The sequence below is a fragment of the Plasmodium reichenowi genome, chromosome 12 (assembly GCF_001601855.1).
Source record: "Plasmodium reichenowi strain SY57 chromosome 12, whole genome shotgun sequence".
Lineage (NCBI taxonomy): Eukaryota > Apicomplexa > Aconoidasida > Haemosporida > Plasmodiidae > Plasmodium > Plasmodium reichenowi.
The window spans coordinates 1,082,300-1,095,325 of NC_033657.1; the positions used below are offsets into that span (position 1 = coordinate 1,082,300).

At 20.6% G+C, this 13,026-nt stretch overlaps 2 protein-coding genes across 2 annotated transcripts in view; one reads left to right on the forward strand and one right to left on the reverse strand.

The window, feature by feature from the left end:
- The window catches only part of PRSY57_1228300 (putative membrane protein), a gene marked incomplete at both ends in the record, with an annotated part of 5,427 nt that extends 750 nt beyond the window's left edge, over window positions 1-4,677 (forward strand). Inside the window, one exon of the mRNA XM_012908704.2 lies at window positions 1-4,677. This exon is cut by the window's left edge and continues 750 nt beyond it. Coding sequence (XP_012764158.2) covers window positions 1-4,677 — 4,677 coding nt within the window.
- A 1,047-nt stretch (window positions 4,678-5,724) lies between these two features.
- Window positions 5,725-12,177, reverse strand: PRSY57_1228400 (ABC transporter, (CT family); the record flags this gene model as incomplete). The annotated part of the gene is made up of 1 exon (XM_012908705.2): window positions 5,725-12,177. One exon carries the CDS (start codon window positions 12,175-12,177, stop codon window positions 5,725-5,727), a length of 6,453 nt encoding a protein of 2,150 aa, XP_012764159.2.
- Between the last annotated feature and the right edge of the window lie 849 nt (window positions 12,178-13,026).

Below are 13,026 nucleotides of genomic sequence, written 5' to 3' on the forward strand. Positions count from 1 at the left end.
ATTAATAAATCCTTTTTACAATATATGCTTTATTTTTTATATAATATTTATGACAAATATAAAAATATTCTCTTTTTCTATTATATGATTTATAAAACGTTTAAGAAAATAAAAAAAAATATAATCAATCATCAACATGTATTAATTGAATGGAAATTTGTAAAATTTATTAAAAACAAAAATAATAATATAATTAATAATTTTAAATGCTTAAGAAGATTTTTGTTAAATATAAGTGATAAAATTACCATAACAAATTTTGTTAATATTGTTTTCTCATTTTTACATGAACAGTTAAGGCAAATTTGTTCAAACAATTTTGAGTGTAATTATTTATCGTATCATCAGGAAAATAATTTATTTGAATTTTCATTCTATGTATATTTATCTCTACAAGACTTATTTGATAATTGTAATTCTGTTTTTAATTTTGACATTCAGCAAATTAAAGAATTTATTCGAAATGGAAAACATGGAAACAATGAACCGGATAAAGAAGATGAAAAATATAAGGAAGATGAAAAATATAAGGAAGATGAAAAATATAAAGAAGATGAAAAATATAAGGAAGATGAAAAATATAAAGAAGATGAGAAATATAGAAAAGATGAGATACATAGAAAAGATGAGAAACATAGAACAGATGAGAAACATAGAACAGATGAGATACATAGAAAAGATGAGAAATATAATAACGATGAAGAAAATCATGAAAATGTCAAAATTAATCAAAATGAAAAGGTTCATATAAATATACAAAATATACAAAACGAAATGTTTGATATTTATATGGTTTTATATTTTATTAATAAAAGTAATTGTAATAATTATGTAAAGTTAAAATCCATTTTAGCTGTTTTTATAAAATGGCTAGTTATATCACCTGACTCGTTCATGCAAAATGAAGAAAAAAAAAAAAAAAAAAATGAACAAGATGATGTTGATGAAAATATAAATGATGAGTCAATAAATGGATTAGAAAAAAGCGACAAGAATATAAGTGCAAATATAAGTACAAATATGAATGCAAATATGAATGCCCATAATTATTGCAACTCCTTTCTTGAAATAAAAGATGTGATAAAAAATATTGTTAAAAAATGTAAAGAAGGTGACACAGATAACATTAATAATAACAACTTGAATGATAATAAGATTAGAAATAGTTGTGAAGAGGATGAAGAAAATGAGAAAAAAAAAAAAAAAAGAAGAGAGAAGAAAAATATATTTAGGAAAAATATGATTAAGAATATAATGAATTCAATAGAAAATAATGAGAATTTATTAGATTCCTTTTATTTAGAAAAGCTTAACTTTTATCATATAAATTATATAACAAGATTTATATATATATGTTGTTATAATATTATAAATAATGAAAAAGAATATTTAATAAAATATGATTCAATTCCAGATATAGAAACAGAATATAAATATAATTATTGTGAATATAGTGATGTTAATTATTATAAAAATTATTTATCAGATAATATTTGTAATAATATTATTAAAAGTAATTATGTGACAATTGTGTCTATTTTAATTCATATGAATATTCTTAATATTCATGATATATGGAGTATTTATTTATTAAAATTAATTGAAAATAATAATTTTTTCCACATATTGAATTTTTTAATATATAAAAAGAAAAATGTTCTTTTTTATTTAACCATATCAAGTTTTTTAAAAATTAATTATGAATTTGTTTTGTATTCTTTTCCTATACTTACCGAGCAAAATAAAATTAATGAGGATATATTATTCTCATATGTAACAGAAGATGAAAATATTAATATTGGTATAATACATTTTTATATGTATTATTATAAACAGAAACTAAAAGAAATATTTTTTAATAATATAAATGAATTAAGAAATAATATATTCAAAGAATATATATGTAATGAAAATCGTATGTTAGATATTTTAACTTTTTGCTCTATGAATATAACAAAATATATAATAAGATTACCTTTAAATATTTTAAAATATATATTTAAAGAAATATTTAAATATTTATCTAAACCTATTCATGACGTTAAGAAAAGTATCAATGATTATTTTCATAGCATGTGTTTAAGAATAGTATATTATTTATTTGAGCTCATTTTTAATATATCAACATATATATATTATAATTTTAATGATGATATAGACATCAACATATATCATAAGAAGTTTTATATATATGCATTTTTTTTCAATTTAATAGATGTTTATATAAAATTTGTGGAGAAATATAATAATAAAAACAATACACATATCCCTTCTTTTTTAAATTATAAATTAATACAAGCATTTCTTTTATTTTTTAAATATTCTTGGTTTTGTAAAATATTAGTTTGTGAAACGTGTGATGTATATGAAAATAGTGACGACACGCTAAAAAGATCCCATGATATCTTTGAAGATGAATCATATAATATAAAAAATACATATAAATATAATTACAAATACAAAAAGAAATACAAAGAGTACATTTTTGAATGTAAGAATAAACGTATGTTTCATATCCCACCATATATTAAACATGACAATATGAGAGGACAAATTTTCAATAGTAATGAAAAAATTAATAAGAATAAATATTTCATAAATCATTGTAGTGATAATTACATAATGTGTAATAATATAAATTATGATGATTTACGGTTGTGTACTAAATTACATAATATAGAAAATTTCAATTATTTTAAAAATTATTATTGTCAAAATATTGAACCATATATTATTACAGATACTAATAACGAAAACGAAAGAGAAAATTCAGTTAACATTATTCTTGATAAAAAAAAAAAAGAAAATTTCAATGAATATTATTCGAATTATATAATTTTTATTATTTTGAAATTTTTTGAAAATAATAATATCAAAGTTCTTTGTTATTTTTATACTTTATTATTGTATTGTATAGCAAAATTACATTTATCTAATAATTATAGATTTAAAGAAATTAATTATTTATATATTTTACATATGTTACCATGGAAAACTTCTCTTCATTTTTGTATTAAGGAGAGCCACTTGAGTTGTTTTTTTTTTCAAAAGTTTTATGAATGTGTTCAGAATTTGTTACCAGAAATAATGATTGAACATTTCCATGACCGTTGTAACATTCCTTCATTATCATTCCAAATGGATGCTTTAATAAAAAGTTTTAAAAATGAAAAAATAAGTAGAAACTCAAAAGGAAAAGTAAAAATAAACGTACCTCAGGTGGATAATAAAGAACAGCATGGTAATATCTATAAACATGTATATATGGATGATCATAAATATTATAATAAGGATGGGGAGGAACATATATATCCGAATGAATATGAAAATAAATATATTACCCATGATACGAAAAAAAATATAGAGGAGAAAAATTGTTTTCATGAATTAGATAAAAAAAATATCGAAAAAATGAATTTATATGAACAAATAATATATGGAAAGCATATTATAAAAAAAATATTTTTTTTGTTAGATGCTTCAGAATGTCATATGGATATAATAACATATTTAAATAATATTTTTGATAGTAGTTTATTAAAAAATTGTTTATTAATAAATACATTTATACATTTATATTTTTTAAATAGTCCAATGAATGAATGTTTTATTGAAAATAATTTTATTGAAATGATTCAGAACATATTTGATGAGCAGGCATGTTCTTATTATATTTCCATATTTCAGAATCCTCTTAACTTTTTTTTAAAATGTACTAATAAATTTTGTGAAGTATTAGTTCATTATGATTGTCTAGATAATTTAATATCTTTTATATTTACAAAGTTGTATAATTATTTGTCTTTAATACCTCCTAAAATATCACCAGATGATTTTCTTCCTTTAAATGTAGAAGATATAACTTCACTTCAGGAAACGGCTGTTGCACAATTTGTAATGAATTTGAAGAGAGAAGATATACAAAAAAATGAAACGGAAGAAAATTATACTATTAACAATGGTACAAATAAGGAAAAGTGTGTAGATAATAAAAATGTAAAACCAGACGATAATACAGTTGAGTTGAATAAATCAACAAATTTCATTTTTGAGGACTTAAAATTTTTCTTAAAAAAAATGGATATATTTGTAAAAACATTTAATATAAATTCGTTAAATAGTATTTGTGAATCAGGCTTTAATTCCAAGAGTGCTTTTTTTTTATGTTTTTATATGACTCCATCTATTTTTGCTAACATCTTTTATTATTTAAATAATAACATAACAGCTATAGTTAATGAAAGCTTTAACCTAGAGGAAAATATAAAATATTATGAACATGTTCATGTAAAAAAAACAGAATATACTCTAGAGCCATATAACATTATAGATAAAACTGTTTTTTATTTTCAAATTGTTGTGTTCTACTTAATTATTAATTCAAATAATGTTTTAATGGATAATTCAAATTATTTAGAAACTGTGTGTTCTTTCTTTTCAAAATGTCTAAAGGTAAGTCTAAAGGATTATATAGACAAACTTATTATTGCAATAACACCCATCATGTTACAATATTTTTATTTCTTTCCATCCTTTATTCCTTCAATTATAACAACTTTGTCTGAGATGCCAAAACAGGGTAATGAATTTTCAAAACACATGACAAAACTTGAAAATAAACTTAAGATAATATTGGAATGTTCTTATAAATATCTCAATAAGGAGGATTCATCATAAAAATGCATGAATGGTTCATGCAAATGTTTACGTATTAAAATAAATAAATAAATAAAAAATAGCTATTTTGTGTATGATATTATATATATATATATATATATATATATATATATATATATATATTTTTTTTTTTTATTTTTTTGTTAACAAATTACCTGAATTGTTCATAAAAAAAAAAAAAAAAATTGTTTATGTGATATTATATATAGATCTTTTTTGAATTCAATCTGTTTTTTTTTTTGCTTTTAATTTTTTATAAATGAGAGATATAATTATTATTTTATAATGAATTGGACAGTTTTTATTTTTTGTTTTGTTTTAAATCAGTATGAATACGTAAAAAAAAAAAAAAAAATGAAGAAAATCCACAAAAATTACAACTAAAGGGATATTCACAAGGGATTTTTTTTAATAATGAATATTAATAATAATAATAATAATAAAAGAAACTGTTAATTAAAAAAATTATAAATTAAAAAAATTACAGTATTAAAAAAAAATATAAAATATTAAAAAAAATTAAAATATTAAAAAAAATTAAAATATTAAAAAAGGAAAAATCAAAATTCCATATGCAAATATATATAAAAAAAGAAAAAAATTAATTAAAAGTTTAAATATTGGTCATATATATAAATGTGAAAAAAAAAGAAAGGGGTTCGTATAAGAAAATATACACGTATATATGATACACATGTATATATGATACACATGTATATATGATACACATGTATATATGATACACATGTATATATGATACACATGTATATATATATATATATATATATATATATATTCATAATTAATACCCCTTTCCAATATAGGCGTTCAATTTGGATATACACATTATATACATAAACTCACTCCATACATGTAATAATATCATATACAATAATCATATATATTTCAGTTTTTTATTATTTTTATTTTTTATTATTTTTATTTTTTATTTTTTATTATTTTTATTTTTTATTATTTTTATTTTTTATTATTTTTATTTTTATTTTTTTTTTCTTATTTTATTTTTTTTTTTCTTGGAATAAATGATCAATTTAATTGTTTTTCTTGAAGCAAGTTAGCTAATTCGGTTTGCGTTTTAACATCTTTATAACTACATTTGTAGACTACTTCTCCCTTCGCGATAACGTAAATAAAATCACAACAGGAGAGTGTACTGGCATCATGAGCAATAATTAGTACAGTAGTATTTTGAAAGAATGTTCTAATAATATAATCAAAAGATTTAATATCTGTTGTAAAGAAGTTGTTTAATTTTTTGGTATTATAACAGAAATTAAGGACAGGTATTTCATCGATTAAAATGAGTTTATATTTATGTCTATTTAAGAAAAGACGTACTAATGATAAATATCTAATACATTCATCTGATAAAGAAATAGAGTTCGTTAAATCAATAAAACTTTTTTTTTTCCATAGGTTATGTGTATTTTTTTTTTTTTTTTTTTGTTGTTGTTGTTTATAAATATATTTATCTAAATCATCATAACTTAAATTAATTCCTATTAATTTGAAAGCATGAACAATTTCATCATCTGTAAAATCTTTATATGGATCTATAAATGTTCTAATATTCCAATGAAAGAAAACAAAAGACGATTGTGGTAATACACCAATCATATTTTTTCTTTCATCTAAAGTTAAGGTTTTAATATCTTGTCCTTCAATAGTAATTCTTCCTCTAGTAGTACCTATTAAACCTAGAATAGATAGTATCATAGTACTTTTGCCTGCTCCTGATTTTCCTACGATACCAATTTTTTGATTTTTTAAAGCATATATATTTATATTTTTTAAGCATGATTTTTCATTTACATATTCATATTTATTATTTTTTCTATCAACACAAATTTTCTTTTTATAGCTAACAAATACTCTTTCGAAACATATACCATATTTTATTTTATTATTATCTATATGAGGACTGGTATGTAATTTTTTTAATTTATTATTCTGATTATTAATTGGATGTGTTAACATGTCTCCATTATGTAACAAATCATCATTATTTATAGAATACATATCTTTTGTATTATTAACAAGTTCTGTTTTGTATTTTCTCCTATTTTCTTTTTCATTAGTATAACACGAACCAGGCACAGATATAAATAAATTTGAATCCTGCTGATTATTATTATTATTATTATTATTATTATCTTCATGGTTATGTATATTATTTTGAGAAGTTATATTATCATCAGAATAACCTTCGTCTTTAATCATCTTGGAGCATTCTTCTAATCTTTGTGTGCTACACATTTCCTTTTCTACATGTGTGTAGTCATACAATAAGCTTTTTACAACAAAACCAAGGCTACATGAAAAGGTAATACAATAACCTATCGTACTAGCTTCTTTTTCATAGTTGATTTCATGGTTTTGTTTTGCGTGTTTAAAAAAGAAATGTGGATATATGATATAAAAGAAGGTTAGTGCTAGAACAATTAATTGTACATATAAAGATGCCCATATAGTTATTGACCATTTAAATATAGTATAATTTCTAAAATCAAATATTTTTTGTTTATATAATGTTAAGAAATAATTATTTTTTTTATATAAATTGATTACATCCTTTCCTATAATAGTATTACTGTATATTGTACATAAGGGTGCATGTGATGCTAAAAATCCTCTTTGTGCTTCTTTACATCCTTTAGAATATTTATTAAATACAAAAAAATATATAATTAACATAATAAATGGAAATATAACAATAGTATATTTTACCATATATATTAATAAAAAGAGTGTAAATAAAAAGCGAAAGAGTGTATAAAAAGTTTTATAAATTCTTTTAATAATTCCATTATCTAATATATTTACATCTGTTATAAATTTATTAATTATATTTCCTAGATTATTACTATAAAATACATGTATAGGAGCATATAATATACTAAGCAATACTTCTGTATGTACTTTAATAGCTGATTTAACAATACCATGTGCTATTAACATAAAAGAGATTAATGTTGTTAATAAAGATATTGATGGTAATAAAATAAAATAATTTAAATAAACTAATTGTTGATTTAAAATTTCTTCATCTTTCTTATCACCACTCTTTAATATAGTACTAGCTAAAAATAATATTAAATTTTTTATTTCATCTGTAAATATAGAAATTAACATAAATATAATAATAACAATTATAAGAGGTCTTCCAATTTTTTTTAAATACCACCAAAATGTTTCTAACTTAATATTTCCTTTAAATTTTAATTCTTCATTAAAATCAAAATTTTCACTGTTATTATAATCACAAGATATATAATAATTATATTTTAATTTAGATAAAACATTTTTTTTTATTTTTTCATATTCATCTATATAATCATTTTCATAATATGTATCTTCCCAAACTTTCTTATTGTCTTTAATTAATATTTCATTATAACTATTAATGCTTTTATAATTTCTAAAGCTTTTCTTTTTTTCTTCTACACATTGATTGTTATAATTCTGAATAACCTTCGTAAATTTTCTATAATAGTTCTTGTTAAAATCATCATCATTAGTTTCTTCTGTATTGAACGAATAAATGGTTTTAAAGGAATAGATTGTTTTGAATTGTTTAAGAACCATAAATTTATGGTATTTTATATCTCCGCTGAGTATTTTTCTGGGCTCATTTTCTTTGTTATTATAAATACTGTTATTATGTTTTTCAAGACTGTTTTTACTACAATGAATATTATTATAATGATCTTTTGTCTTTATTTCACATGAGAGTATTTCCTTACTAACATTAACATTATCATTAATATTATCATTAATATTATCATTAATATTATCATTATTTTGGGTAGTTTCTTTTTGAGTGATACTTTTTTTTTTTACACGATGCATATAGTTCCAATCTTCATTAAGACTTAACATCGATTTGATTTGTTCATTTGTTAAACTTTTTTTTTCACACTGTTTATTCGTTTGAACGACATCTTCTTTTACCACTATATTGTTTTTTTTTATATACTCTACTAAATTGCCCTCATAATGTAACGTACTGTTTTCTAATTTATATATTAACACATCATATTGCATGTTGTTAAGAATACAATTACTTGAAATAAAACTATTTAATATTATTTCACTTATGGATAAAATAAAAGAACTGTTTTTTTTAAAATGTTGTATCTTTTCTTTATCACAAAATAAATTATAAAAAATATCTTTGGATATACAAGGATCTAGAGAGGTGAACAAATCATCAAAAAGATAAAGATAAGATATATTCCTTTCTTCTGTAAGGTTTTTACTACAACTGTTTTTATTATGCGATGTGTTATTATTACATAATGTGTTATTATTATGTAATGTGTTATTATTATGCGATGTGTTATTATTATGTAATGTGTTATTATTATGTATTGTGTTATTATTACATAATGTGTTATTATTATGTAATGTGTTATTATTATGTATTGTGTTATTATTATGTATTGTGTTATTATTATGCGATGTGTTATTATTATATAATGTGTTATCATTACACCTCTGTGCAGTATGATTATCATTACTTTTTAAAGATATCTTCTTCATTTTTTCATTTATGAATTCATTTTTCTCATAATATAAATTCATATGTTTCATATGTATATAATGATGATACAATGCTCTAGCTAAACATATCCTAGCTTTTTGTCCTTTACTCAAACTATGTTCATCACTTATATATCTCATGTCTTTTTTCTTAAAGGATATTATATCATGAAATAATTCACTTTTTAAAATCACATCATAATAAATAGATTCATCATATTTATTTCCGAACAATATCATAGATCTGATTGTACCTAAGGATATCCAATTAAATTGTGGTACATATAATATAGGCATATAATTATATATATAATTTTTTAAATAAAAGTTACCACATGATAATTTAAATTGACCTAATAATGAATAAAAGAAAATGGTTTTTCCTGAACCCACATTTCCAAGTATAATAATTACACTATTATTTTTTAATGTTAAGTTTATATTTTTTAATATATAATCATCATTATTTTTGGATGAAAAATAACAATTCTTCATGTTCATCACTATATTATCCTTAAAATGTTTATTTTTTGGATACCACCCTTTTCTCTCTTCAAATAATGAATTATTATTTTTACCTACAGCATTATTATTGTTACTCTTGGATAATTTATTACTACATTTTTTTACACAATCCTTTTTATTTATTCTATTTGAGATATCATCTTTTTCGTTTATATTCTTTTTATTTTTGTGTGTATCCAAAAATTTGTAAAAACTTTGCATCGTCCCTTGTTCATGATTTAAAAAATCATCTCTTGAAAATGCTTTCTTGTTCTTTTCTCCTTTCGATGAACAAACATTTTTACTATTGATATTTATATTGTACTCCATCCTATTATCCATATAATTATCCATATAATTATCGATAAAATCATCCATAAAATCATCCATAAAATCATCCATAAAATCATCCATATTTTTCACATTGTTCACATTGTTCACGTTCTTCACATTCTTCACATTGTTCATATTATCCATATTACCATTTTGAACGTTACATGTATTCCTTTTCATACCCTTCAATGAATGCTTAAAATAATCATTCATGTCATTGTTAAACAAATAATAATTTATATATCTATTAATACGCTTAATATTTATAGCACCTTCTATTAAATTATTTATTATATTTGGAAAATTCGATACACCAGAGATTAAGGATTTATAAACAAAAAGAGGTGTAATTAAAGAACTGAAGCTGACGGTTTTATTACTCTTTAATTCACTTCTTATGTAAAAAAAGAAAATAGCAACTTCTACAATATTTACAGATATATTATTAACATAATTACTTAAAGAACTTAAATATGTTCTGATTTTACATATTTTCATTTCTTTTATTCGAAACATATTTACATAATCAAAAGCTATAGATTCCCAATTAAATATTTTCATTAGTTTGAATTCTTTTAATATATGATGCATATTACTTATTCTTGTATCACGATATTTTAAATATTTCAATTTAAATAAACTAGATGAAAATTCAAAAGCAAACATTAATCCATACATTATTATAATTAACAAAGCACCGTTTAATACAGCCGCACTACCCATTTTATAATAAAACATATAAAAAGACATTATAAATTTTATTATCATATTTGCCAATTCTATTAATGCTGTTATAAAATAAATTAAAAAGGGTGTATCAATAAACATTATATTATATATACTAATATCGAATACTTCTTTATCTTCTTTTTTGGTTTCTTCTAAAAGTTCTTTTTTTTCATCTTTTTCTTCTTTATTAAATTCGGAACCTGTACAAGTTAAGCATGTCGTTTTGCTCATGTAGTTGGTGTTGCTATCCATACTTGAAACATTATTACTGTTATTCTGGTCTTGCTTTTTTATGCTCGATAAAATATTTACATCTGATATATTATTTGTAATAGACAAATCGTTTATGTGGCTCATTTGGTTGTTACTATTTTTTATATATATCGTACTGTTTGTTGAATCTTTGCTTTCTTCATTTTGTAAAAAGAGATTTTCTTCTTCATCATTATGTTTAACATGTTTATCGTGCATATGACGTATATCACGTAAATCCTTCTGGTCATTTTGATCATTTTGATTATTTTGATCATTTCGATCATTCAGATCACTTTGATCATTTTGATCATTCAGATCACTTTGATCATTTTGATCATTCAGGTCACTTTGATTATTTTGATCATTTTGATATTTCTTTTTATTTTGGTCCTTCCCCTCTTCCCTATGGTCATCATACAAATCATTTCTATTAATCAATTGATTGTTGAAATTACCTAACGTTATTTTGTATAAAAAATACATAACGGTTACCTCCATATTAACTCTTAATCTAAAATCATAATAACAAAGGACGGCATCAAAAAACTGACTAATGAATATCACTGAAATGACTATAAATCCAAACAGCACTTTAGAATTTTTGAATCCAAATGGTAGAGTTACAACATTTGAACCGCCTTTTATTAACAAGACATATTTCTCAATACACACAGCAACGAATATTAGAAATATAGTATGTACAATATGAAAGAAACTAATTAAACTTAAATAATATTTAAATGTTTTCAAAACTGCATATGTAATATCACTACTTTTAAAAAAATGATCTTCCTTTTTGGTTTCATTAAATTTATTTCTATGATTATTTGTAGAACATCTACAACTTTTATTACCATCATTATATTTACTACAACAATAATTATTATATTTATTATATTTCTTTAATTGGATATTTCGAACATTCCTATTTAAGTTGGTGCTATAATGTTCTATGGAACTTGTTTCTTCTATACAAGGTAATACAAAATCATCATTCTTAAGACATCTTAAAAGTTGTGTAATCCAATTGAAGCTCACAAAATTAAGCCAAGATATGTGATTCATTAAATAGCCATGTTTTCCCTGATCGAAATTGTAAACGCTTCTCCGTCTCATGATAAAAACGGAATCTTTCTAACTTTACTATATGGTGGTAAGTTAATTTTTTTATGTACTTGTATATAAATATGTATATAAATAGATAAATATATATATATATATATAAATAAATAAATAAATAAATATATATATATATATAAATAAATAAATATATATATAAATATATATAAATATATATATATATATATATATTTTTTTTTTTTTTTTTTTTTTTTTTTTTTTTTCTGGGAAGGAACTGGAGTTGCTGTATTTCTTTTATATGCACTTATTTGTACTATACATATAAAGAGACAACATATAAATAAAGAGGAGACTAATTAAATAAATAAATGAATAAATAAATACATATATATATATATATATATATATATATATATATATATATATATTAATATTAATATATATATATATATTTCAAAACTTCTATGTTAATATGTAGAAATAAAAAAAATTATTAAAAATTAAAGCTAATTATATTTAAAAAAAAAAAATTTATATAAATAATTAAAAAAAAAAAAAAAAAAAACAAATTTTTTTTTTTTTTTTATACCTCCTTTTTTTTAAAAAAAAAAAAAAAAAAAAAAAAAAATAAATAAAAAAAAAAATTAAAAAAAAAAAAAAAATTGTAGTAGTTTTAAAAAAAAAAAAAAAAAAAAAAAAAAAAATGAAGAGTGAATGTGCCTTATAAGAACAAAAATATTTTAAAATGTTTATTGATAAGTAGAAAATAATAATATATATAATAAATATGTAAATTATATAAAAAAGAAAATGTGTTGTTGAAAATATGTATATGTATATATGTATATATATATATATATATATATATATATATATTTATATGTT